The sequence below is a fragment of the Haliotis cracherodii genome, unplaced genomic scaffold, assembly GCF_022045235.1.
Source record: "Haliotis cracherodii isolate W230 unplaced genomic scaffold, xgHalCrac1.p SCAF_5, whole genome shotgun sequence".
In the NCBI taxonomy this organism is placed as follows: Eukaryota; Metazoa; Mollusca; class Gastropoda; order Lepetellida; family Haliotidae; genus Haliotis; species Haliotis cracherodii.
The window spans coordinates 66,316,964-66,344,433 of record NW_027266308.1 but is presented as its reverse complement, the minus strand read 5'-3'; the positions used below and the strand labels follow the sequence as shown (position 1 = coordinate 66,344,433).

The 27,470-nt window shown below is 39.3% G+C and overlaps 1 protein-coding gene across 1 annotated transcript in view; it reads right to left on the bottom strand.

Moving 5' to 3' along the window:
• Positions 1–1,544: 1,544 nt before the first annotated feature.
• The window catches only part of LOC139443841 (uncharacterized), a 41,091-nt gene continuing 15,165 nt past the window's right edge, over positions 1,545–27,470 (bottom strand). The window contains exons 17-38 of the mRNA XM_071224743.1: positions 26,208–26,491; positions 24,071–24,271; positions 22,171–22,362; positions 21,484–21,620; positions 20,721–20,892; positions 18,519–18,589; positions 18,068–18,225; positions 14,789–15,973; positions 14,567–14,661; positions 13,778–14,311; positions 13,484–13,661; positions 12,044–12,228; positions 11,204–11,877; positions 9,515–10,938; positions 6,113–9,363; positions 5,516–5,812; positions 5,035–5,151; positions 4,775–4,919; positions 4,434–4,570; positions 4,078–4,166; positions 2,063–3,201; positions 1,545–1,830 (exon numbers count right to left, since the gene is read on the bottom strand). Of these exons, the coding sequence (XP_071080844.1) occupies positions 1,548–1,830; positions 2,063–3,201; positions 4,078–4,166; positions 4,434–4,570; positions 4,775–4,919; positions 5,035–5,151; positions 5,516–5,812; positions 6,113–9,363; positions 9,515–10,938; positions 11,204–11,877; positions 12,044–12,228; positions 13,484–13,661; positions 13,778–14,311; positions 14,567–14,661; positions 14,789–15,973; positions 18,068–18,225; positions 18,519–18,589; positions 20,721–20,892; positions 21,484–21,620; positions 22,171–22,362; positions 24,071–24,271; positions 26,208–26,491 (10,948 nt within the window). The 3' untranslated portion in view covers positions 1,545–1,547. The remainder of the gene's footprint in view (positions 1,831–2,062; positions 3,202–4,077; positions 4,167–4,433; positions 4,571–4,774; positions 4,920–5,034; positions 5,152–5,515; positions 5,813–6,112; positions 9,364–9,514; positions 10,939–11,203; positions 11,878–12,043; positions 12,229–13,483; positions 13,662–13,777; positions 14,312–14,566; positions 14,662–14,788; positions 15,974–18,067; positions 18,226–18,518; positions 18,590–20,720; positions 20,893–21,483; positions 21,621–22,170; positions 22,363–24,070; positions 24,272–26,207; positions 26,492–27,470) is intronic.

Genomic DNA, 27,470 nt, shown 5'->3' with positions numbered 1-27,470 from the left:
GTATGTGAGGTGTACAGGGAGGAGGTATCATGTATGTGAGGTGTACAGGGTGGAGGTTTTAGGTATATAAGGTGCACCTAAGAGGTCACTTTGCTTGTCGTTGGACGGGATCGGGTGGTCAGGATTGCTTACTTGTTTGATGCATGTCATCGTATTCCAATTGTGTGGATCGATGCTAATGTCAATTACTGGATTTTCTGGTCCAGACTCGATTACTTACAGACCGCCGTCATACAGCTGAAATATTGCTGAGTTTGGCGTTAAACAAACAAACAAAACTGAAGTATCGCATATTGCGGAAACTATAGTAATAACCAATAGTGCAAGATAAAGTTTCCTTTTCATATGCTGATTTTTTCTTTCTGAAGAACACATTTTCTGTATTTGACCTTGAACTATGAAGGTCATTGACCTTTTGTGCCACTATCCACCAACAGTGACACTTAAGATGCAAGGATTTCAGAAATCCCATTGAACACATTATCAAAAAATACCAACCAAAGATTTGGAAATTATAAATGGAAACACCCTTGGACTACAATGGCATGTTGTGGAGAAAACTACGGTTTTGGTTGTTTCTGACAAAAGAAAGTATATGCAATTGTGATATGGAAGCATATGTTTATAGCAGTTCAATACATCATTGGCAGAGGGTAATGTTACATGGTCACTTAAACATCTAGCTGGTTAAAGTGATGAAGACGTAAAGTCTAATGTAACAGTTGCAATAGTTAAAACTGTTTTTGCGATTTTGTTGCAACAGTATTGTGATATTTTGATGAGTAGCTTTACATTTCTGAAACGCACTACGATTCCTTATCTGGCTAACCATTTCTATTGATTGTGTTTAGTGAGCCCTGATAATAGCCATTTCTGGAAACAAAATTCTGATTTCGAAGTACTGGTAAGGTACTCACAAGAACTTGCGCTTACACACCACGATGACAACAAATACGGAAAACGATAATAACGTTTATTGCGTTAAACTAAACTAAGATAGATACTGCTGTTTTAGTATGATCACATGGACACGACACTCGGTTCAAAGAAAGTAATGTTTACGTGATATAGATTACTTTCATAATTATTATCAGTAGCATGTTGTCAAACACATGATCAATTAACAAAATGACAATATGTGTCATCAACATTTCTTTTAAGGATGGGAATATCTATTTCATATCTTAACACTCATTTCATATAAATTAAACACATACACTCAATGCAATCTGCAAGTTAGAAAATTAATTTGAATGCTAAAGACGTAAATTTGTATATACATGTTTTAATTGCTTCCTGAAATAAATTTCTTGGTTGATGTCATTTGCATTCCACATACATATTTAACATAACTCATAATATGGATAATATTAAATTAACACTCAGATTGTGAATCAGATTATTGTATAATAAAACTGAAGATTTTAGAGTTCACACAAACAGCTAATAGGCTCCACTCAAATGAGTTACAAAAGCAGCACAGCATAAACGACAAAACTGCAAGAATTGCAAAATACATATAAAGTCTTTCTTTGGATGCGGTTACTTCAATCAACAACTTTGGTAAGGGCTGTGTCTGTGCTCCTTATGTTTGAATAGTTTGTTTTCCTGTGAGGCATCTTGGCTCGCCCTGGACCCATGAATAAGTCAGACGTGCTGCTGTCATTCAGATTGACAGGCGTCTCGTCCTCAACTTGGTCCGTGGTAGAGGTCGACCCGGAAGTCGTCTGATCCGTGTCTACTTTACCATCACAGTGTGGATCTACTGATGTGTGCCTTGGTAAGTATACAGGATTTGTCTCTGTGTCTGGAGGACTGTCTGGCAAATCCCTTTAAACAAAATATAGATGTCTTAAACGTTGATCCCACAAAAACACACCAATACATATGCATTAAGATTCGCCAATCAATGTGACGGACACACCATGTAAATCAAGCTGTAAACCATTGATGACTGTCAGATCCACATAATCAGACTAAGAATATAATTACCATGTCTGCTGTGATGCTATAATTTGATAAAAAAGGGGCATGATAACTTGAATTTAATAATATTACTTACCAAATCTTTGCTTGACTCCGAATCTTTTTGTACTTGCGACTTATGTAAAAGGCAACACCAAGACAGGGCAGACAAATGCACACAAGTATAGCCAGAATCTTCGGAATGTTCAGGACACAGTCGTAGGCCGCCAGTCTGTCTTCACAATCATACAGAAGGGAACAGGTTGCCTTTAGACATTCATTGATTTCCTTTTCACAGAACCCTCCCTCGTAGCCAGCCATGCACACACAGTGATATGGTTGAAAGCTGGTTGCTCTGCCTGGATGTTCACAAGATAAGGACGTGTTTCTTGGAGCACAGGTACCATGATAACATGGGCTGATTAGAACAAACACGTGGATGGACAGGGCGTGGCTGTAGCTGTTATTCTTATCAACAGCCCGGAGTGAGAATTCGATGCCCCCGTGGAATTCATTTAGCGTCTTCATCTTCAGGTCACGTTTGGTAATAGTTTTGGCCGAGTAGCTCACGGACATGTTTCGGTATGTCTCTTCATCTTCCCCTGACACACTGACGGGTGTAAGTGTAAAGTTGGCTGCCAGTCCACTTACATCCTTTTGAAGGATGTTCAACTCCTCAGGGTCATCAACATCTGCTATCCAAAACGAACCCAGAGGGTGATCCGTAAGGTTGCCTTCAACATACACCTTGTGAATACTTTCAACAAACGATGGTATTGGTGACTTGGTGTCCCTCTGGTAGAAAGTGACGGGTGGATCATTAACATTTGAGACATTGAAGTGTATTCTCTTCGTAAATGTACTTGGTACTATTCCCAAATCATGTACGAAAACTTCCGTTGCATTTACAAGAATGCTATCATAGCCATTAAAATCCTTTACTGGTCGGTAGGATAATATTCCCTCTGCGGAAAGGTTGCTTTGGCCATGATCAGGATATTCTACTATTGTAAATGTTAAATTGTCATTTTGTAGATCGTGATACTTGATGGCTTGCTTTACAAAGCTGTCTTCAATACATTGTACAACAATGGTGTCAATGATGGGGGGTGTATTGTTCACACGTTTAGACACAATGGCTCCGGAAAGCATCCTTGGACTCGAGTAAGCAATCGCTGTCCTCTTCTCACGTGTATTTGATTTTGTCAAGCTTCTCTTGAAGACTAAATTGCAGATCTGAAAACAAGGTTCGCGATCATGAATTGATTTGGATTAGTGACTTACATCTATGCCTAGGTAATAATATAATAATGATATCAGGGAGACATGGGCAGTAATCACACAGTTACACCTATTATCAATAGCATGTATCCAATACATTGAGGTCCCTTATTAAATTAGGCCGGTCACAGATTCACAGAGGTTGTCACACAAGCAAATGTCAAACAATATGTGAAATGCTGGGCTTAGATAGATACAAATTGTGCTGCACTTTTTGTATTATGAAATGACCCATACAGCCTGAAATTGAAGCAAATTCATGAAAATACAGATTTGCGTTAACAGGGGTTGCTAATTGCAATCTCTATGTTGTCTACACTTGTAAACTACCCCGTTCACGCCCCCGTTTGAGACACTATATTGTTAATAATACTGGTAACAATTATCCCAGGAATTTGTCCAGAACTCCGAATGCCACTTCTGACTTGATAGCCGATAGACAAGGGCAAAGCCGATAGATGAGGACAAAGGTCATCACATACAGTTATATCTAATCAGGTCAAGAACCATTAATAGATATCATGTTTATTAACTCGTGTTTCAATAATGAATACTCATAAATATTGTTTACAGAAGTTTTTAATGAACCTCTTAAAATGAGGTTAATGAGTGAATATCCTTAAAATGACCTTGAACTTCGACACAACCTTGACACTTGACAGGTTTTAATAAGTTAATTTAGTTAAAGTATATATGTTCGTAAAAGTGACATTTAATCTTTCCTTTAGTTTTGAATCGGTAAATCGTATGTCTATGTTCAGAGTAGATCATTAGCAAATATTACAAAGTGTAGAATACTTGCACCGGTGTATACCGAAATCAATTACTCACCTGAAATGTATGAAGATCACTCCTCGTGGCGTCATTCCTCAAAGATGAAGTACCACAGATTTCACTGACATGGCGCCAGACTTTGTCACCTGTGTGCAAAAATAAACTCACGAATATAATAATGAACAGTGTTTCCCTTCAAAGTGGAGCAGAGGGGTAGCCTAGTTGTTAAAGCTTTAGCATTTCATGCTGATGTTGCAGGTTCGATTCCTGACATGGGTACCAAGTATAAAGCCCATTTCTAGTATCCTTTGCCATGATATTGCTAAGAGCGGCATAAAACCATGCTAATTCACTATTTGTTATTATGACACAACACAGTCATGCTTAACGAGTTTGGATAGTCGTAATTTTACCTGAGTCCCACAGAATGATCGCTGATTCCAGGTGTTCGTCAGTTGGGGATATTGGCAAATCAATGTTGATGGCTTCTTTAAGTTGTACATTGCTGATAGGAGACAGGTAGAACGTGGGACTAACAACATTGTAGAGTCTGCACAGAAGCATAATGAACATGTTTAGAATCTAAATATTGTGATTATTCAGTATGGCTGCACCACGTCATAGTGTGGAATACAAAATAATTATTAGTATTTATTGGAAGTGAGGTTGGTATCCTTAGATTCACGTAAATAGCAGTGCAGGGCAGTATCGATACTAATATGTATATGCACTTGCTTCAGAGAAAAAAGTTCACCTTCCAATGAGGAATCGGGACAGCTGTGTCGATGTGATGTCAGGGCTGACGATGTAAGGGGAATAATCCACGGCGGCTGGAGCACCGTAGGCCTTATGTTGGTCTGCCTCGCTCAGTACACCAACCGATAAGGCGCCACTGGAAACTACACAACTGCAGCCATTTAGTACGTAGTAGAGTGGAATATATATACAACTCCATTATAATTGTCTGGAAATTTAAGTAAGTTGACACACATTACAACATTAGCAACTACTTACCTGCCACTGATAATTTGCAAACAGAACGGTTGTTTTTTGCAGATGACTCGGAGATGGTATCGCCATCAATCACAAGCGTTTCTTTGGCGCCCTGCTTTACGATCATGTCTTTCTTGCCTGGACAACATACAATATCACTAGATTGTATTAAAATAACCAAATGATTACACTTGTAATATGAACGATAATATGTTGTTTGTTTATTGTTTAACACATCAGCAATATTTCAGCATCATTAGGGCGATCAGTGTATGATCGAACCTGGCCCAGGCAAACCAGTGAAAGATAATATTAGCGACTTCTTACGCAGTCTGAGTTCGGTGACATGCAATCAACCAAATCACCGAGCCTGGCCACCCAATACATAGAGCCGGTTCTTACAAGGTTACCAGGGACTTATCTTAACCTGGAATCCTCACAGGGGAATTATATGTTGACACATCTACACGACATATAAACAAATACGTAAATAAAAAAGTACGTTTAATGCAGGTCTTCTTTGACGTCAAATCTGTTTTCTTGTGAGCTCTACTGACAGATGTCACTGTCTGGATGACACATTTGCCTGGTTCCAGAAAGAGAGGACTATTCTTGAAGTCCGCACTCTTGAGGCCATCAGAGAAGTTTCTATTGAGAAATTCAGACACTGACGCGTTGACTGCACCATGAGAAAGACTGATATCCCCCTTCAGGACCTCGACACGTCGAGTTGAGTTTGAACCCACGCGCATTGTTGGATATATTTCTTCTACAGAATCTTCACTAGCCAGTTGCCAGTCTGAAACATCAATTCAATCTCATAAACATAGTTTTAGGAATGTTGTTCAAACACTTATGAAATGGAGAGAAATGGTACGGCTGAACACGATTCACGTTTATCTACGTGCACGGGAAAGGTATTGACAAATTAAGGATCATAATCAGTAATAAAGTTTGGATTCGAACCCATGCTCAGTAGTGTGGCTAAAACACCTCAGACCACCTGTCCAAACATTACCAACTACATACTGTTCCATCTGTACCTATGAATACTATACATACATGTAGGTAAAAGGAAAAAAATCAAGATCGGCCTCACCAAAATAGTCCACATCACTATGTGGATCATCCCACTGGATTCCAACCCGGTCATTGTACTCGGTAAGTGAAACATTAAGTCCAGGCACATGTTCTGCTGAGACAAACAGTGGCACTGGTTCACTAGAGGAAATGTTCGGGGATTTGATGTCAATGATAAATGGACAACATGCAGTGTGGTTCAGACCAGCAGAATTTACCACAGTAACACCAACGAAATACTTTTGATCCTGTTGAAGATTTTCTTTTGTTGAATTCAAAGTGACATTCTTCAGTCTATTATGAAGGGGTAGTTGAAGAATATCATCTAGTCCACATTTAGTTCCAATTCCAACAACAACGGCGATGATGTCACTGAAATCCTCTGATATCTCCCAACTAGCACTGACAGCATGGTCATTTCCAATGAACATAGCAGGTTCATACATGGAGTACTCAGGATCAAAGCAGGTAACGTCAGTCACCACTGGAGGTGTTGTGTCGATGATGATGGCGTCAGACTTGATTTCTGTTTCATAACCAGCATGATCAGTTACTTTCACATCAAGATAGTAGGCACTAAGGTCTGAATCATTGTAGTTAATGCGATCAGACATCTGAGATGGCGCCAATGTCAAATTGCTGAGCTCGAAGTGCTTGATTGACAATCCCTGTAGTTCTGTACTCTGAGAACAGGAACCTTCAAAGCCACAATTTTCTTTGCAAAGATCCTTGCAGGGAACACAAAATGACATTTGTTTTTCATAAGCCGCAATATTGGCAGTTGTATTCTGAGAATCTGAGAGACCAATGAATATATCCTTCAGCCCACTCTGTGAATCAAAAAAAGCTCTTCCATACCTACATGGATTTATTTGCTGGAGCGGTAGTCTCACTGATGAGAGGAGAAGGTTAGTTGTGAATGGGTCAAACGGATCATCCACGTGTGGAATATATCCATCATTGTTCCAGGTGAACACTGTAGCTGCCATATGTCCTAGAATGTTCAGTCCAGCATGTTGTCCCTTCAACTCACCATTGACGAACAGATTTATATTCCATGAATCTGCTGATGGTGTTGAATCATTTATTGCTTGAAAGGAAAAGTCGTTCAGTGATACTCTCGGATCAAAGTCTAAATGGACACTATGAACTTTGATTCTCGATTGATCTTTGGCCCAGAAAAGAATCAGCGGCTTTGACGTGTTGTCATTTATAGTTAACAGGACTCCAAGGTTCCAACTGTCATCATCACTTACTGCAGTTTTTTCCCCATCAGGACATGCACTCCCATTGCAGTTATCTATAAATATCTTCATGTAAGCCTTTAGAATATCATCAGGATTTTGGAGATTTCTTTGAACAAGACCAATGACAGATGAAACATGGTGTCCTGCGGTAGCTTGAATTGAAAATGAATAGTTCCCTTCAGCCAGTACCATCGGGTTCGTTTTCACTGCTCCTTTTTCAAACAGTTGCAGAGAGGGGTCAAGTCTTGCATATATCTTGACCTGGATATTGTCTAAAACATCAACAGCGCGTGATTGAAAGACATCATCTAAGATTAGTATTTCCTGTTTATAGTCATTTTTCAGTACTTCCCTCTCAGTTTGACATGTAGAATCATGAATGTTGGTGTTGATGAGAATTGTGCCTTGTAACAGGTTCGTGTCGCCCCAAGACCTTGCACTGTACCTCCAGTCTGACCCAAACTTTATGTTTCCAGTCACTGGAGGGTAATAATCAGCTAAAATAGGTTGACTTGTTACCACTTTCTTCAACCCTGCCTTATTAGCTGCGGTAACCTGTACATAGTATGGCCTGGTTGTGTCAAGCATGAGATCGTTGAAATGGGCATTGGAAGTTGAGACAGTAACAGAACGTAAAATATTTGTTTCTTTGGTGAAAACTGACGTTGAATCAGTGCAGAACGATCCTCCTAATAAAGTCACTTTGTAGTCATCAATGGAACTTTCTTCATCTGTAAATCCTGTCATGTTTATATGAATGGAGTGCAGTTGCGTGGCATACAGAATACCAGATGACTGTCGACCATCAATAATCACTTGTCCTGGTTGAGGTGGTGTTGTATCAATTGTAATTGGTTTACTTGATGCAATCCTGCACATTCCCGCCTCATCCTCAGCTTTGACAAGGACATAGTAAACATGTGAATGATTTAAATGCAGATCTTTTATAGTTTTTATCGTGTCTTTGTTGACATGTTCAAATGGCACAAGCGGCTGAAACACAATATTCTGACATTCCAAGCTGGTATTTGACTCTGGATATTCTTCAGTATCAACAGCAACCTCATATTTCCGAATGTTAAAGTCAGATATAAAATCAGACCATGATACTTCTATTTCACTTGTACTGGATTGGTATTCAGCAACTTCTATATCTCCTGACACGATGTCTGTTCCAAATCCAACTCTGATTCCATTTGAAAATGACTCTTCATAACTTCCGGCAGAACTGTATGCCCTCACTGTGATGTAATATGTTACTGTTTTCGCGGTTAGATTTAAATGCTCAAAAAAATAACTTCTGTTCAGACCAACATTTTCAAAGTAGTGAACATTGGATCTCCTATCTGCATATCTCCGGTCATTTCCTATAGCCACTTCATAATATTCTATTTTCTGTGATGGGTCCATATCATCAATTTCTCCAAACGGATCCCAATTTGCTGCAAGGTAATTTGTAGGGAGCTGGTAGTTGATGTCAGCAGCAATGCCATCTCGAACATTCCCAGGAACTGGAGGCTTAATCTTGACCATCACACCATCAGATCTACCTTCCATAGTGCGGTTCAGTGCATCGGTGGTTCTCACAATGACTCTATATGTCTTCATATACCCCAGTGTAAGTTCATCATTGTAGAAGTTATGCCCATTCCCAGGGGTGTGTTCAAAGTCTTTGATAAGCTCCCCTGTGATGTCCTCTACTGCCCACTCAGCTGAAAGAACTGGACAAAGATCAGAGTAGACCCAGCTACCCTGAATGGTCGACAGATCATGTTGACTGTCAACGTCATCAGATCCTGCTCCATCCAAAACAACTAAGTAGGGTTTAGGGCTGACAGCCACTGGGTTACTTTCTTTTACCGTGAACAGCCCGGCTTTGTTGAATATACGGACACTGACGAAGACAAGGGCTCCAGTTTCTAAGTGTAAATTTGAAAGTACAAACAGTCCATCAGACAAACTGACTTTTGTGAATGGAACAATATCCGTCAGTCCTCTCTTACTCCCAAGTCCTGTTTCATACCTGAAACATACAACAATTCTTCTAGTATAATGATTATAAGGAAGGTAGTTCAAAAGGAAACAACTTTGTATGAATAGATGTTTCAATAAACTTAGGAACACTATTGTTACATTTTTATCAATGTTAAGTAAAATGGGTTGTTGTCATTCACCTGTCGATCTGTGATTCGGGGTCACTGAATCCATTCACAAGGGCAGATATGTATGATGTTTGATGCTGACAGCCCACTTCCTCTTTCGATGATAGGTTAGATGATGTGACTATTGTGAGTTCCCCAATGGTTGGAGGTGTCTGATCAAATATGATTTCTTTGAAGAATTTACTGTGCAGATGAGCACCATTGTCAATTTCTAGAGTTACAGACAGAGATGAAACGCCATCTTGCAAAACTCCATTTGTGTCAAAGCTCCAAAGTCTCTCAGTCGCAGATAGTCTTGAAACCACTAATATATGCGAATTGCCTGGTCCTGTTCGTGCAGTGATTGAAACGTTGGTGATGGTACTTTCTGCTTCTTTAAAAAACCGCCAAGAACATGTTACAATTGTTAACCTCATTGATATGAAGGGTGTACAATCATAGTCTATGACAGAAGCTGGGGACCTATCGACTGTGATTGGAGGCGAACTTATGAAAGCCACGTTGCCTGCCATATCAGTGCTATATGTTGTCACGAAATATGTGTTGTTTGCTGAAAGACTTATCTCCAATGGATCAAGACCTGACTTTGAAATATTGGCTTCATGTTTTTCGCCAGAGAGTGGGAGGTTCCCTATTGACCAGGATATCACAGACTTGATATTTGCATCCTCTACAGACCATGTCAATGGTAGAGTTGTCGTTTGGTTTTCAAACACAACGGATGACGTCATCATTTTATCTCTGTACTGTTGTTTTATCACTGGGATTTCATGGTCGACCATTACACCATTCGACGAGGATACAATGTATGATTCCTGACATTCCACACCAGTTACAGCCCGGACTGTAACAAAATACTTCACATTGTTGAAGTTTGTATTTGTTATTTCCGCATATCCTGCACCGTCACCAACCATCGTAAGTCCATAGTTCGTGAAATGCATTATATCACTAAGGTATGGTTGTGTTCCGATCGCCCAGTCGTAGCTGGTTATTCCACATGCATCGCTACCAAAGCCATCGAATGACATAGCTAGACTCGAAAGATCCCGTTGGAAATCTGTATCTTCACTGACACTTCGGCCATCGTAGACTGTTCCAGGAGAATTGCCTTTCTCTACGTGTATTGGTCTTGACATAGCTTCTGCTGTCAAGCCTGCTCTATTTATAACTCTGATAACTACAAAGTATTTGGCAATGTCATCTGATATAAGATTGAGAGCATCCACTGTTACTGATGACGTGCTTCCATAGCTGGTAAACTGTTCACTTTGGGTGCACTGTATGACATTGTCCTTCACACAAAGCAGGCTTTCAGCAACGCCACTTTCCGGATCACGAGCTGTCCAAGACACATGCATTGGCTGATCCTCCATGTGGATTACATTTCCCAAATCATCAAGCTCCTCCTCTTGTCCAGGTAGACCTATCATTACCTACAACATGTAACGCAAATGTTGACATATATAATTATAGGTGTATTTGTTTGAATATTTGTAGCATTGTATAAAGAATCGTGGTAGCGTTTTCTTAACTACTTTGAATTCAAATACATGAGATTTGAGTACTATTTCAAAAAGTAAAAATACATCATTGTGTCCTCATTGTCATCTTGAAAATAAAATAAAATTATCTTTTGGTTAACTCAAATGTCCTTGTGAACTACTACTGAATATTATTTTGTAGGATGGTGATACTCACTTTCTTTACAGTTGGTGCTGTAGTGTCAATAAGAACTCCACTTGATTCGACTGATGTTGCAAGAAGAGCATTGTTGAGAGCTGTGACGGATGTTGTATATAAAGCCCCATTTGTAAGAGGAAGGGAATCCAACTGTATGTCTGCCTTTTCAACTTCAATGACTGCAAATGTCTCATCTTTTGGCCAAAACCTTTTTTTCTGACCCCCGATCTTTTCAAATATAGTGTATCTGTATTCCAGGATGCCTGACTCGTCATCTGTAAAATACCACTTAACACCAATGTGTGTAGAATCGCTCTGGTATTTGCCTGTTTGAGAATCTTGTATATATATCATGTTGGGTGGTGTTTCGTCGACCAGATACCCATCACTGTCTGCCGGTGTTTCAAGTCGTGCTCCATTTATTGCTGTGACTTGAACTCGGACATGGTCCTTGTGTTTTGTGCTCATTGTATGATCAGTATAACTGGTCACGGATCCAACATGGAATTTCTTTTTTAGTTCATCATTTACAAATACCATCATTGTATATTCTGGTACATGGCTTTCTGGGTCAGTGAAGTTGGCCCAGGAACTTGCAATAGTGGCCGTCTCAGAGCTGAACTCCACATCACTCAGAAGATCAGCACCATCAAAGACATACCCAAGCAGTGGAGGTGTTGTATCTACCAGCACTGAAAGAAAAGTGGAAAGGTTTAATTGTCATCACTATCAGAATGAAATCATAATGGACATGAACATGGAAAGACCGAGTCCTCGTTTCACAGATTTCTATATACCATTTTCCACTTCCTCTTGCCATTCTAATCTGTATCTATATCTATATGTCTATAAATGTACCTCCATTAGATGTTGCCTGAATTTCCTTCTGATTGATTGCCCCGTTGAAAGCAACAACTGTTGAATAGTATGTGGTGTTGTGGTGCAGACTTGTGACGTTGCACGCAGCTTTAACATGATGCGTAAAATTTGTAAAAGGAAGAACGTCGTCAGCTCCAGCTGTTGTTCCAACACCCCAGAGATAACTGAAAGTATTAATGATTGTCACATTAATTCATTCAATAACTAGGATATAACAAAAAGTATATGATGTATGAGAATGAGGTACTGCAGAAATGTGGTGCAGAGATGTCAACCACGTGACACACACATGACATGCACTTGTTGGGCTATGGGATTTCATTTGTATGCCATTACGATGTTACAGCAAGTGAACTTAGATGCAGCCACTGACGGAAGGCCAACGCAACAACGCCAGGAGAACAGGAGAAACATATTCAGCTGTAGTCAGATTTTAGCACGCAGCACCAAACACCTTTACAAGACTTTGGAATCGTAATCAAACACACGGGAAAACATGTGACCTTCCCAGTTCCGGTAGACCACGAGAGCACAGGACAGATCCATACAGCTACACCACTAACGTGCAGGAACCACCACGGATACCTCTATAACTATGGCAATACTAGGGTATTGCGTAGGATATCAGCCAAGACAGTGAGGAACCATTTCTGCGTTGAAAGTAATCGTGTTGAACGAGCAGTTCGAGGTGTCATTTTGACGGATCTGCCTCGTCAGCTGTGATGTCAATGGTGTCAAAGTCACAGGGTATGGCGACAATTGCGATGGAGACAAGTTTGGTTTAGCGACGACTTTACAGGCATCGCAAGTAACGTTTTGCAGTAAACTTCATACAAGAAGTGGACAGATGTGGTGGTGGTGGTGAAAGTGTGATGATGTGGGCAGAAATCTCCTACTCTGGTGGAACAGACTTGGTGCAAGTACTGGGAAATTAAACGGCACAACGTTACATGTCCTTTCCATTATGCAACAAGCGAACGTCATTTTCCAACAAGACAACACCCGACCAAAAGAACTGAGAACCTCTGTCATTTGGCACAAGTACTACAAGCAGAGTGGGTGAACATTCCCGAGAGAATAATGCGGGATCTGACTCCTTCCATGGGGCGACGATGCCAGTCAGTTTTGGAGTCTAATGGTGGCCATACAGCATACTGAGAACAGATGATCTTCAACTTGAAAATCTACTGTTCCATGTGCGCCATATAGAACCTGGGTCATCGAAAATAATGTGTGTGCCAATTTTGAACAATCGATCCATCTGTTTGACTACCATTTATATGATGTATGAAATATACATCTGAAATTACATTTGCATTCTTTTATGAAGAGTATATATAAATGTTACTGGAAACCGATTCCATAAAAACCTATACTATTGATATATAGTGCATTTAAGAAGTAACTGGTGTCACTTACCTGTCAATACCAGATTCTGGATCATAGAAATCTACCCACTGTGAACAAATCATGTCAGTATCATGTTGATATTCAATATCCTGCAGCAGCTTGTTCCCATCAAGTACTCTACCAATGACTGGAGGTGTAAAGTCAATCAGTATTGGTACATCACCATGGCTTGCAGTAGAGAGATCCACTGTAACCAAATACCACAGCAGTGTCAGGTGATAAAAACGATTCATACACAATTAATAATTGTCCAATATGCAGTTTTAGTTTGCAGTTAACAATGTTAGTGAAGCTTCTCCTTACCTGAATTTACGGCTCTGATTCGCACCCAAGCCTGCACACCTGGTGCCAAGCCAAGATCTTCTATCACAAGGTATGGGTCAGCTCTGTTCAGGAAGGGATGACGACTGTAGGATCTCACAAATACGTCATACTTTGTTTTGCCAAGACCAAAGTCCACCCTAGCAATACCTGATCCATCGTCTGATACATTGAAGTAGACGCCCAAGATATCAAAATCCTCATCAAACAACAGATCCCCTACCTCATGTACAACTGGCTGTGTTGTATCAACTGTTACAGGTGTAGAGTGACACACCGTTGTAACCAAGGCTCCTCCATGAACAACGTTGTTGATAGCTTGGAAGGTTATATAGTACTGGCCATCAGCCAGATGGAGGTTCTTGCCCAGTCCGGTATATGTCCAGTCTTGCCTGGTTTGCAGCTGAGCATGAGGATCGGTGAAGTTCACAACATCAGATCCGCACACAGATGTCCCAGCAGCCCACGTGTAGCCCCAAATACCACTCTCGTCATCATGGAATCCATCACAGTTTCCTTTATAAAAGTAAACATAAAAGTCAACAATGGCAAAAAACACATTGAACATATTAGTCACTGTTATACTAAGAAATATATTTTGCATATCACCACAATGGGTCTTTGATAGGCATTAGAAGTTGGAGGGACACAGAGACACAGGGTATATGTATTTCATGATGCAACTATCTAGTGCCCCAGTACAATTCGATATATTTCCAAATGTGTAATCACGTAGACCATGGAATAGTATACCTTGGAAAAACAGATTACCTGAAATATAGTTGTTAGCGAGCGTATACTTTGAATCTTCAAGAGGTTTGTTGCCCCCAAAAACTGTTCTTCCAGCATTCCCATCAATTATGTTTCTGTAAAAGACATTTATTCCATGTTATTTGTTCTTTGGTATATAATATGTGTGTATACCATTTTGTGAAATCATATTACACATAGAAAATAACACAAAGAAGAAGTACGTTATTTAGTGAGGTTTACCTGTGGTTGAGCTCTTTGGTAACATCAATGCATCTCTGAGTAACAGCTGCCTTACATCCATCTGCCCGTAATACATCAGAGACAGCTTCTCCCACAGGACCAGGTTCTGGCGGAGTGAAGTCAGCTAGAGTCCCTGTTGATGGCAGGTAGGCAATGTATCCTAGAGTGTTGGTGATCTTTGCATTAACAAAATACTGAGCGCCATGTTCAAGTGATGAGTGGGAGAATTCGAGAAATGCACTGTAACCAACACCAAGCCTTTCGTAGTGAAAATAAGATGCAGCAAGATGAAGTTTTGCATTTGCTCCCACTACAGTTTCCTGCAGATCACATGACTGAGTATGCATTTCATAGTCAAAGGAAATACATTTTGATCCTGTCTGCAGACAAAGTCTTGCACATTTAATATCATTAACTGCATACGATGTAGAAAATGGAGCAGACGACAACTTTCCAGCCTTAGATGGGGCAAAATATTTTAATGTGGACAAGACGCCCTGTCTCTCGTTTGTGTTTTTCAGGTAAAGGATTTGCCAATCCAAAATTTCTTTTCCGAATTCCCCGGGACTGTATCCCACAGCAACCGAATGATTAGGTGTAAGCGGAGAATCTTCAAATACGACAACGTTGGCTTGGATGACTGTCCTATGACTTGTAAACTGATAGCCAGCATCCACTCTTCCATCTGGAACTGTATTGTCAAAGGTGTCGAGCATGCACATAGCTGTTGCCTCAATACCTTGTTGGTTTCTAGCCCTGATAGTCCAATACAAAGGAACTCCATGAGGCAATGAGATTGTGGGTAATGTTAAGGAGGGCCCTCTCATCTCCACCAATGATCTCACATCTCTGCCACCACGAGAAGTACCAATACTGTAGTGTAGAGTAAGAGGGCTATTTTCATCTTCACTGTCAACTTCCAAGATGAATGCTGTGTCACTGGGATGTCTTCCATCAAGTTGCCGAACTGAGCAACTCCCTGACAAGGACCTCTTCCTGTGGTCACAGTTAGGGAATCGTGGTGGAGTTTTATCATTCAGATCAACTCGGTGTTCCCACATGGTACCAGTGTATGTGGGGCTTCTCCAGTGCCATATGTCAAAATGCATGTTGATAATGAAAAGTATTTTAACCCATGCTCTTAATCGTAGTTCAAGTGGAGTCAGCTCTACATTAAGTTTTTTTCTGAAATATAAGATGCATTCTGTCTAGAGTTACATTCTAATATACATTGTAATTTTATGATAGTATGTAAACCCCCATAAAAAATAAACTTACTCATCAATGGAACTTTCAACTCTGAAATGATGCAATTAAATACTGTAAAGTATTAACAATACACCATAGTTGAAAAATGGGTTACTGTACAAGAAAAGAATGAAGAGTACCCAAACATAACTGTAATGGTCAAAATGTTTAATTCTATTTTCTATCAATTAAGATAGCTTAATTGGTGAAGGAGGTATGAAATCTGGTTTCTAGAATTTCCACAAATATAACAACAGCAATATACAATATTAAATAATTTGTTATTGTTAGGATGTTTATTTAATTTCCTGGGTTAGAATGTTATGTTTCATTTTTTGGTCATGTGCCAATTTTACATCAACCTTATTTAGAAGGGAGATAAGCACAGATTGGTGTGGTCATGTCACCATGTGCTTTAAGCAGCATGCAGGAGGAAGTCATGCTAGGAGCCAGTGAAGTCTAAAGCAATGGTATGGCACATTTAGTCACTCATTTGAAAATTCATAAATAGGAATTTGTTAAGAGATGCATCTTCTTAATTTCTATCATACACAGTATCTTAATTTTTCATAATTGAGGGTTTGTGGCTGGTTTAAACTTGGCTCATGGAAATACACCCTAGACTTCAACTTTGTTCATAAATATCCTCATGGCCTAAATTTATGAAAGGTATATGAAATTGTAAGCTTCCTGTTTATTTAGTGCAGTGCAGGTTTGTGTTGTACACCTTATTGTTAAATGTTCATGCCTTTGTAAATTAAACAAGCCCAACTTAGTATAATACTGCTCTATTATGAAGTTAATGTGTAAATTAATCAAATTGAAAAGCCATATACTCAATGAAATCCTTTCTATTTGTTACAATTAATCTAATGTTTAATTTGTACATGAGAGTTGAGACACAAGAATAAGAAAGAGTAAAGAATCAAGATTGTTTGGAACTTCATGTTGTAATCAACAATAACTACCCTTAAAAATACCAAGCAATAGATACTGATGTCACAACGATCAGACATTGTGCAATGGTCACATGAGATTTAACAATGCAGATCACCCCTTGATGCGCGTGAAGGTGTTAGTTCTTGGGAATATTCTTCCACGCTACCCTAAAACCTGCTCAAGATGATCAAGTGAGGGCAAACTTAAATGCACTTCTTGGGATCTCTCGATCATATTCAATTGTTAGAATGAATGAATGAAATCAAAGCCTACTCGTGCTCAATATGGACGAGTGTTATCATCCATAACGATGACGGCCACCAGGAGGATCTATAATAGGTGTGATAATCTCTTTCTCATAACACATCAAGCAGAGCACCCAGTCTGATGACAAGACCAGTAAGACACCTGGGTTGTATGCCAACATACACAAGAAGGATTCCCACTCCTTCTGTGAAGTGATATAGTCCGTAAATCATTCCTTCAGACAGGTTCCTGCCATTGTTGAAATTTAGAAAGCATCTGGATTAATCCATGAAATGCAAAGTTTGCTCGTGGTTAACACTGTTGAGCATCATATCATTCAGCACTACAACCCCTCTGCATAAATTCTATTACAAATTCTGTACATTCTGTGCAAATCCATTTCCCTGCCACCCTTTAAAGTTAATTTTAAAGAGGTCGTGGCTTGATGAATCTCTCTCCTGGTTAAATGTGGCCAAGAAAAGGCATGCTCTCAGAAATTTCAACCTTTGAAGAACTGTGTTTGGTCTATGTTCGAGATGACCAGTTTAGTTGCACCATGCTATCGCTCTTGAAATGATTCTGCATGTATTTTATGCTGATTACCAAAACTGTCTTAGTCATGCATTTGAGTAATGAATCCTGCACTGATAAATATGTTATGGACCATACATTGTTTATTTCTTAAATATGTGTGCATCATTTTACATAGCGGGGGACTAAAACACTATTATCAATCTATAAGTTTGTTCTTTCACCAGTTTTTTATACCACTGATCTTATGCCCAAAACATGATCCAAAGCTTATTCACATTTATTAGTATACAATGATTACTTATATGTACTCACATGGCAACAGCTGGTACTTTTGCGTAGTTCATCTCCAGTATAAAAGGAAAACTTGTTCTCATCAGCCATCCAGTTAGAGATATTCCAGCAGATGCAATTATGATAGATATGCCAAAAGATGCTTTGACTTTTCCCGCAACAAATGGTCCTATTCTTGTCTAATACACAAAAGAACAATGCTACATACATCAAACAAATTTTGTAACATCATATAATATTTGTTCAGAGTACTACCCAATTATTGACTACATTTAACCCGACGTGGCAGTGGAGATAGCCTAGTTGCCTGGGTTCATGTGAATCCGATTTCTGGTGTCCCCCCACTGTGATACTTCTGGAATTTTGATAAAAGTTCTTCTGGATTGTAAATTCAAAGTGCAATTAAGAATCCTAGTTTTACTTTTACATCACAACGTTTATTAGTTCACACATGATGTGGTATTAGACTCACCGACATAGTTGATTTGACTGCCTGTACATCCACAGAAACTTCTTGACCAAGTTCTGCTCCAGCATCTATAGCTGCAATGAAAAATCATGGCCAATGTTTTACATAAAACATCCAAACAAGCACCATGTTTACTTCAATAAAGGGCAGAATAACTAGCTTAAACAGTAAAACAATTACAAAATGGTGTACCGGATAGAATAGACAACACAGAATGGCATGGGTAAAGCCAGATATCATATCTAAAGGAATAAGAAATGCCTCTGTAAGGGCAACTAACAAGGAAAAAACTGAACTAACGAAAATGCAAGTAACTATATTTGACGATAATTTGTTGATCAAAGAAGGCGGCAATCGTGTAAATAGCTCAGGGTATTACAGTTTTGACCGAAACGAAGTAAGAATCGGGTGTTCGGCAATCATTTTAGTGAGTATATTGGTTCAGTTATTAATCTATTTTGTAACACATCAGTGTAAAGAAGAAGCATCCCCGCTTTTTCTGGACTGTGAATCCCATCCTGGTGTTCCCTGCAATAATTTTGCCAGAATTTCTACCATGACATTGAAGAATGCTTGATTCTGTGTGGTTCAATAGAGAATTCCTTTTTGATACGGAAGTCCTTTTTAAATATGTTAAGCCTTTTCACACAAAAAACGTGCGTATGAATACATTGATAGCCTACATATGGATTCATATTAGATGGCAGCCGATCGATCACCCATAGGAACTGTAAAACGTATCAAGTCAACAGCCCTTGCGAAATTAATAGACGGCCCAGCGTCTAATAGAAGAATACGATAGTTTGACATCGGATGGATTTGGCGACAATATGATGTTCCTCGCTACATCACTGACAGTACCAATCTGAAACAAACTGTGCCTCAATGCTACCGTTATGAGATCGTTGACCTTGACCTAAGCCATGAGAGGACATGTGTTATTACAAATGTTACTATTTTCATATGTGACTAATCTTGACATTTAACATGACCTTGACACAGAGAAGAAAGTGCTTTTGTGATGTTAATTGAAACAAATGCTTTGTATTGTAATTAATTAAGGAATACATGTTTGTTGACACAAGAGTGACCTTGACATTCTTTGGAGGGCATCGAGATGCTTCTCAATTTAAGATCAACCCTTTAGAACATATATATAAAATGTAAAACGTAGGAACATTACTCGCCAACTTATATATGATCTCCATACCATACTATCCATACTTCCTGGACAAAACAGTTGTGAGTGAATGCCCTTCAAATTAACCTAGATATCTGACTAAATGTGATGTATGTTGAGTTGGGTATTTAGGGTTTATTCTAACTGATTTGAAAAAAGCGTTCTATTTTAATAAACTGTGTACCAAATTCGCAAAATGACCTCGTGTCACCTCACCTCTCTCTCTCTCTCTCTCTCTCTCTCTCTCTCTCTCTCTCTCTCTCTCTCTCTCTCTCTCTCTCTCTCTCTCTCTCTCTCTCTCTCTCTCTCTCTCTCTCTCTCTCTCTCTGTCTCTCTCTCACACACATACACATATACTGTGACCTTCCATGTTATCCAGTCATACGCCGTTATCAGTATTCGGCGAGACGCGCGAACGCTTTAACCTCTAGGCTATCTGACCGCCCTAAAGGGTATTACGAGGGATATGAAGACCAGGGCCCACTTGCAAAAAGCGATTTTAGCGCTAAGATGATCGTAACTCCCATACTTTAACATAGGCTTACAATAGTCTTAGCGCTAAGATCGCTTTGTGCAAGTGGGCCCTGCGATGATGTCTCTAACATAGATGTCATAGTTGTTTGACATTTGAGCAAAGACACAGTAGTAGTGCCTAACTACAATGCCAGCTATCAATTCCCTTGTTGGAGACCAGATCAAACATAAGATTCAATAGAAAACGGTTGGTTTTGGAATATGGTAACACTATTATTTAGCATAACGTTTATGTAATTAAAGCTTTAACCAAGTATTCCACAGTAACAGATTTGCCCATTTTCGATGCCAAGTGTCTAGATTGTTTGCGTCATATTCTAAACCTGAAGCGCCCCGATTGTTAACTTTTCGTGAAGTCTCCAACTTGAAAATTTAGATAATGAGAAATTAATGGGCATTACCAATCAAATTCTTTCAAAACCTGTAATCCGCCTCATATCAAGAAGATGCTTTACCTGTCATATATTAATCTTCATTAAGAGGTTACTTACATATAACAAACATAACAGGTCCTGCTGGATATGGGAAGGTCATGGCACCAGGTGGGAAGAAAGGAAAGTAGAGTGGCTTTCCATTTGGATAATCCTGTTGGTCTTCATAATCATCTTCAGCTTTCATCTCGTCTGTTAAAGCCCCAGCTGGGTCAGCTGCATGCTCTATTATCTGGCAAGAAAATATGATCATTAGAACAATTTTAACAACAGCTGATATTGCCAAACACGTGGTATTCCAAAGAAACATACTTCACACTGCCTGGTGGTGTAGTGTGAAATAAATGGTCACGTTATAACATGTAACAATAGGAACATTGCTCAAACGAATAAGCAGTTTAAAGCAGTGTGTTATTAATTAAATTGGAATAATAAAATACAACAGACATGTTTCTGTTCTTCATACAGCAAAACAAAAGAGGTCTTCACATTTTTTTGGTTATTACATGACCATTTGTGACACCAATATTACATTGACCCCAATATACTACAATGACATACATCATAAAGTTGTCGTCAAATCATGATCATGTGCCGTCGTTTTAAATTCAATGAAACTGTATCCAATTTATTGATCGTACCATCAACGCTCCTTTTAGTTTACTACACGCACTTAAACAAAGGAAGAAAAGCTAAAGGTCCCTTTCGGTTAACTTCGTTTTTGAAGCGCTCTTAGTTCTCCTGCGTAAAATAATTCTTGAATATCCAAACATCTTCTACATCACATCCAATAATATAGTTTTCATGAAAAGCGTTTCCGCACCTTTGTTCGTATTCCATCCAACATTTCATTCATCTGTCCTATGAACTCTTTACCAGGTACATTGAGGTTAGTCAGCTGATCTGTGATTGAGGTTAAATCCATGCTTTCCAGCTTTGAAATGCCTCTCTGTACCGTAGCTGTTTACAGATAGGCAAGGACGGAATGAACAAGAGTGGTTTCGATGGATTCAGTGAACACATAAATATGCACACCAACACAATATCACATAAGAAATTACTTTTTGGATTTTTGTTAAAGCTACGGTATTTTTTGTCACTGCTTCAAGACATGCAATATATTTCATAGAGGGCAACAGCATGTTCAGCGAAACCTTAATTTACGGTTATGGAAAGAATTAAAGAAAATCAACCCCTCAATTATTAAATAGAAAACAGAAATATGGGTTGTTCTGTGAGTAGGATAAATGACGTAACCTGTTCTTTCCACCATTGAGGCAGTGGGGTTGCCTTGTGACAAGGTCTCAAGGACTGGGGTGTTCGCTCATCACGCTGAAGACCCGGGTTCGATTCTCCATAAAGACACAATGTGTGAAGCCCTTTTCTGCTGTCCCCCACCGCGATATTGCCGGAATATTGCTAAAAGCGGCGTAAAACAGTACTCACTCACTCACTTACATCCATAGACAATACATAAAACATAACCTACAAAGTAATCTGTTTTATTTACCAGAAATATCTCGTTTGTGCCTCCGGTGAAAAGCTAGGTTCCTGATGATCTTGATGTCACGGTGACACATGGATCTGTAGCATGGTTTAACAGACAGTGAGATGACCAATCCACCTCCCCGTATTTCCACTGAACTCTTGAGACTAAAGGAGATTGGTCCAAGTTTAACCCCAGTCCTTGAGACCTTGTTACCTTAAAAAAAGATACTATACGATAGTATGTGCTGCAACAATATGAAAAGGACAATATGAATCATTATGCCAGCCTTGTTTCTTGAAGACATTCACTTCTAAACTACCAGTATCAATATCTTTAATTTTGTTTAGTGATGCAGAAGAATGGTAATACTAGTTAACAAAACGTATTTTAAGGGCATGGATTTTTTTATTTTGGCAATATCTTCAGAAAATAAGCATTAAAACACTTCCCATAATCATAAGAAATCCCCATTGTGCGATTATAAAGCAGAGTCGATTGTACAATTCGGACTACATCATGAACATGTTTATGAATCACTCTCAAATCGTGATAATACAGGATACAATGTGTTCGCGAACGGTAGACGTATCTTGCCCCTCCGGTTGCCCCCTTTGCAGGACATGCAAAGACTGGTTAATTGTTCACTGAAAGGCACTGCCATAAAATATTTTGAAAACTTTACTGATGTACCCCTCATGAAACATGTTTTGAGCAAAAAAGACTATACCAATTGTTCTAAGGCTATGGGACAGTTGACCTGTCTTGTGGGGAGGCTTTGGTCACTCTGAATCTTTTTGCACATATCTTTATGAAACAGATGAAGCGGTTTCGTTTGTCTCTTTCATTTCTAGTTAAGATTGGTAAATCAGTTGCAGGGAAATAACTATTTCACCATTACTGAAGATCATCGATATTACTGAATCTAATTAAAAGTTCTTGGCCACATTCGTATGCACAAAGAAACAGATCAGCAAGCACCATAATTCCACATATTCAAATGAAACTCCTTTACTATCAAGTTAATAAACTACAAGCAATTCCTGAAAAACTGAATACATTAGAGAGCACATCCTGCAAATGCAATGCTGCACATATCATCACCAGTGATATTTCGACAATTGACAATAATGTCACTTTACAAAAAGATTTCAGAACGGCCCCACACAACATAACCAATGCAAAATAAATTTAGACAATAACTTGCTCTTTTGAAATGTTTGCAAAACGAGAGTAAGAACCAGTTGAATGTCTTTCTGAGTGGATGAAATTCACTTTAATAGCACGTGATATTAATCCATTTAAGCTTTTGTACCATCGTGTATAACAAGAGGGGTGATTTAAATTTCCTAATCCTCAATTTCAAGAGCACCTCTAGCTTCAGACAAGTACTTTTCTCAATTGCTTAGATACTTTGCAGTATGTACATTTGTTTCAAATCTCTTTGAAAGACACATTTTGCTTACATCATGGCTATTTGATGAAGGTTTCACCCTCGAAAGCTTGGTAAGTCATTGCAAAAAAAATAAAATAACAGTAGACCGTCAGAAGAATCGACAAAATATGACATATTGCTTATCAACATGATGAGAGTAAGCCACATTTTTCTAAGAGTTGTGCCAGTGGTTGGTTCAACCGGTAGAGCAGGCTATGTTTAAATGTTTCGCGAACACATGGTGTCATTTCTGATTTAGTCATAATTTTCATCTCAATTTCGTCTCAACGCCTTATAAATCTATTTCACTAGATTTTCAAGACTGTTTATTCGCTGACGTTGAATTAGGTTAATTTATTGTTTGATGCCGATGGTTTATTATTTTGGCTTTGTCGGCCTGTGATACTACAATGAACCTCATGAGTGACTGACATAAATTACGTATTACTTGACCATTGACTTTCGTAAATTAAAGATCCATGTCATTACCTCTGGGGGCAATCTTTCCTTCACCATTTAGTTCAACATCAACTTTAGCCTCAAGCGGATGAACCCTGACTTTCAATGAGATCCCACCCTTAATACGACTGAGTGGTATATCGATATGACAGGCGAATCCAAGACAATCCTCATCAGCAGTACACATCTGATCATGTCCAAAAAGGAAGCCCGTCTTGAAGTGAGCACACTCTGAAAATAAAATGCGACCAAATGGATACAGGGTAAATCACATTGTAATATTAACTTACCACCACTGCCGGTTCATCGATCCCAATTGCGTGGATCGATGCCCATGATATTAATCACTGCATTGTCTGGTCCAGACTGCATTGCATTGGTGGTTTCCTGTCAAAATGGGGCGTCTTCTGGCGACAATCCCTGCACATCTGAGGCGGCAACTTTACGGTTTGTGAAGATATTCGTCGAAGGCCTGGGATGCTTCTTCCAGTCACTGTTGCTGGCTGGAATCGATTTCGTAGGTGTGTTGTTCGAATCTAGTTGTCTTGTTGACTATTGGTTACGCGTGGCCTGCCACTCCGAGTATGGTCTCTGACTGCATTCGTCTGTTGCCAACGTTGCCATAAACACCAAATGGTGCGTCTGTGGGCGTTTAATTGACTCGATCCGATCAAGCATACCAATGGCTCGCAGACGCTCATTTTCGGACAGGCGTGGCAATTTCGTAATGTTGAATAATTGCGTAATTTTGTTGTTTTTCTGAGTGGTTGTTGTCAGCACGATGCTAAACAATGCATATGAAATCCCGTTAACGCACATATTTTTATATTATTCTTGGGTAGTGAAATGCATAGGGCATTCATAAAAGTCAACTTTTGCTTGGAATGCATGCTTTTCTGTAGCAGTTGCGTTTTTGTGACTTGATTCCATACATGCACTACAATATTGAAAACCAAACTTTACTTGTTTGAAAAATACACTAAAATATTGGTGTCACAGGAACTTTTGTTGTTGAGTATAGCTGGAACATTGTTAAGTTCGGCGTTAAACAACCAACCAACCTGATTTTTAGTATGCCAGTTTAGACTAATGTGTAGTTGCTCACGAACGAGATGCCACTTTTGACAATGTCTCATTTATACCAGAGTATCTTAGCATAGTGCGTTTAGTTTAACACGACTTTGAACAATATGTTAGATATAGCAGGACATGTCAGCTTGATGCTTGATGTGGGAGTGAAGCATGAAGTAATGCATGTCTCAAACGTTTACTACTTCAGTGAAACCAACAAGCACAGGTATAGTACTAACAAACCAACGTGCATAATAAGGGTATCTCTGTTCTGCGAAAATTAGCACCTTGCTCTACCCTTCAGCCACATGCAGCTACATAATACAAACCATATTTACTGATATTAAGAGTACATACTGGTCAGTGAGCGAAGTTTGACCGTGTAATTTCATATTATCACATATCAATAATAACAATGCTTTCCTTCATCAAGTAGTTAAACATTCCTTATGCAGCGCATCTTCCCGAGGCAAGAGAGTTAACTGACTATAAAAGTCCAGTTTCCACCCTTGCCGAACTAGGCTGGTATTATGGAGTTACATTTTGGCTGGACCAACGAGTCTATGCATAGTCCAATCAAAATCGCGCAAAGAAATCGAAATCCGGTTCGTAAACTGTCGTGCAGATTTCAGTCGATTGCAGGATGTGCAAAACATGTGCATCGCCAACTCGTTGTCAGCAGATATTTTCGAAATCTTTTCATGTTTTCATTTCGCGATGTAAGATCACAATAAAGATCCTGATTATCGATAAGATCGCCCTGACTTGGCGCCACCATTTTGTGTGAAGCAAACGGAAGTGATGAGAGAGGGGGAATCTGATTGGTCCATAGGAGAGGCTTAAAAGGGACATAACTGGTAATAGCCACTGGTGGCGCTACGATCGTGCCCAGTAATTCCAGCCTAGTTTAGCAAGGGTGGAAACTGGACTTTTAAAGTCAGTTAACTCTCTTGCCTCGGGAAGGTGTATGCAGCCAGCCCTATTTACTTGTATCTGACTTTTGTCACTTTCATTGCTCTCTCTCAAACATATATGTGGATGCTGCACAGTTTCATACAAACAAAAATTGATGATTTACTGGATATGTGGCTCTTACTTTTAAACATGGAAGTCTTGAGGAGAGATGTGCTGGCTAGTCTCCCTCCTTTGGGTAGGATTCCAAATCTTCCAAGATGTTTACCAAGACCACCAGTTGCAAATGTTTTCAATTTTCCGAATGGCACTTTCTTTAGTAATGACGTTGCATTTCCAAGCAAACGAGACAGTTTTGGAAGACGAGTTTTCAAGTGGACATTTGATCGTAACATCTCAGAAAATGCTCCAAAAGCCTTCTTCTTGACATTGGCGTTTATTGATGAGAGGAAACTATTCATGTGTCCCCTGAAATTCAGCATTGGTTGATTAAAATATTTCAATAAAATAAATATTTTTAAAACACATTATTTAACTTCATAACATGATATATTTAAAGGCAAAATGGTGACATGATGACATACAAATAAACAAAATGACTATTACTGTGCATGGAATTCAGACAGTTGGTAAGATAAGGAGCATGCTCATATGCAAATGAAGTCACACGAGAGTTAGGTCCATACAGTCATTAGCAAGTGTCTCCACATAATCTATTGATGCAGGTCAAACACCTTCGCCTCGCTGTGGCCACTAAACTATGAAGAATGGTTTTCCATATCTAAGGAAGGATAAGCAGGTGCTCCTGCAACGTTGCTGGGGGATTTGGATGATGTCGTAATTCATCCCAGACATGTTCGAATGATAACAGATAAGAGGTCCAGGGTAACACATTCACGATATTCTGAGTCAGACGTTGCTGTACAATTATAGCAACATTTGGTCTAGCGTTATTATCCTGGTATGTCACTCCAGGGCCTTTCTGTTGCACACACGGTGAAACTACCGTTGCAAAATCTCATCCTGGACTCTCGCAAGCATTCAAATGCCCACCAAACACAATCATTTGAGTCCTCCAAAACGATCGCCTTTAAGTAGACATGGCATAACTCATGTTCACCTCAACATCTGCATGTGTCATGCATTCTGATCGTTGAAGAAGGAAAGATTATTGAAAAGGAGTTTGTCCTCTGACAAAAGTTGTCTGCTCCAGTGGAGACATAGACGTTGATGTTCTGCCGTCGCAGATGCTCCTATATTGCCCATTATAATACTGGCTGAGAGTTGCTGTCAGAAATAAGAGTCGAAGTTGAGTGGTTCGAATCCGTATCTCTTGAAGAGGGTTATCATGGATTGGAAGTCACTACAGGGGTCTCTGACGTATTTTTTCTGTTGAAATTGTTGCCATAAGTACCATGATACTTCCTGCTGACATTATTTATCATGA